General features: G+C 44.6%; 1 protein-coding gene across 1 annotated transcript in view; it reads left to right on the forward strand.

Moving 5' to 3' along the window:
- The first annotated feature begins 550 nt into the window (after positions 1 to 550).
- The window catches only part of ABCG1 (ATP binding cassette subfamily G member 1), a 51,212-nt gene continuing 51,044 nt past the window's right edge, over positions 551 to 718 (forward strand). The window contains exon 1 of the mRNA XM_027638905.1: positions 551 to 677. Coding sequence (XP_027494706.1) covers positions 551 to 677 — 127 coding nt within the window. The remainder of the gene's footprint in view (positions 678 to 718) is intronic.

Raw genomic sequence — 718 nt, forward strand, 5'->3', positions numbered from 1 at the left:
TTCCAGGTTGCAAAGTCTCCAGAACTATCAGTGCAGGAGCAAATAAGGCATAAAATAGTACATTTAAAAATTTGCAGAAATAAAACGCATTTCACATTTACAGAGTATATTCTGATCCAGAGGAACAAGAGCTCTTACTGCACAAATAATTGTTCACCCAGCTCCCTTCCCCCTTCGGCTCTGTCCCAATACAAGCCCTGGAATCAGAGTAACTAGAACCAAATTCTTTGAGTGCATGAGAAACCAAATACAATGGGAACTGAACTTATAAATGTATTAATCTGGTCCAAGACCTAGAAGGGAAACTAGTGCTAAAGGAACTGTGGGCTGCAAGAGCTCTTTCACCTCTTCTATCAATGCTAGGGCAGAACAAACAAAAGATTGTTTTATTTTATTCCTCTTTCGCCCTTCAGCGCGTTACCGCGCTGGATTCTTGTGTTATTTAGATCATAATTCTTCTAGTGCAGGGGGGTTTGAAATGTGTTTCCAAGCAGAAGTCTTTGAACTTTCTCCATCTTCCCTGCAGAACGGCAGCAGTTCCGGGTGCACCATGGCCGAGCCGAAGTCGGTGTGTGTTTCGGTGGACGAAGTGGTCTCCAATGGCACAGACACCCAAGACATTCGGCTCATGAATGGACACTTAAAAAAGGTGGACAATGCTCTGACAGAGGCTCACCGTTTCTCCTACCTACCCCGCAGACCAGCCGTGAACATTGAG

The sequence above is a fragment of the Corapipo altera genome, unplaced genomic scaffold, assembly GCF_003945725.1.
Source record: "Corapipo altera isolate COAL_440 unplaced genomic scaffold, ASM394572v1 0, whole genome shotgun sequence".
NCBI classification, from domain to species: Eukaryota; Metazoa; Chordata; class Aves; order Passeriformes; family Pipridae; genus Corapipo; species Corapipo altera.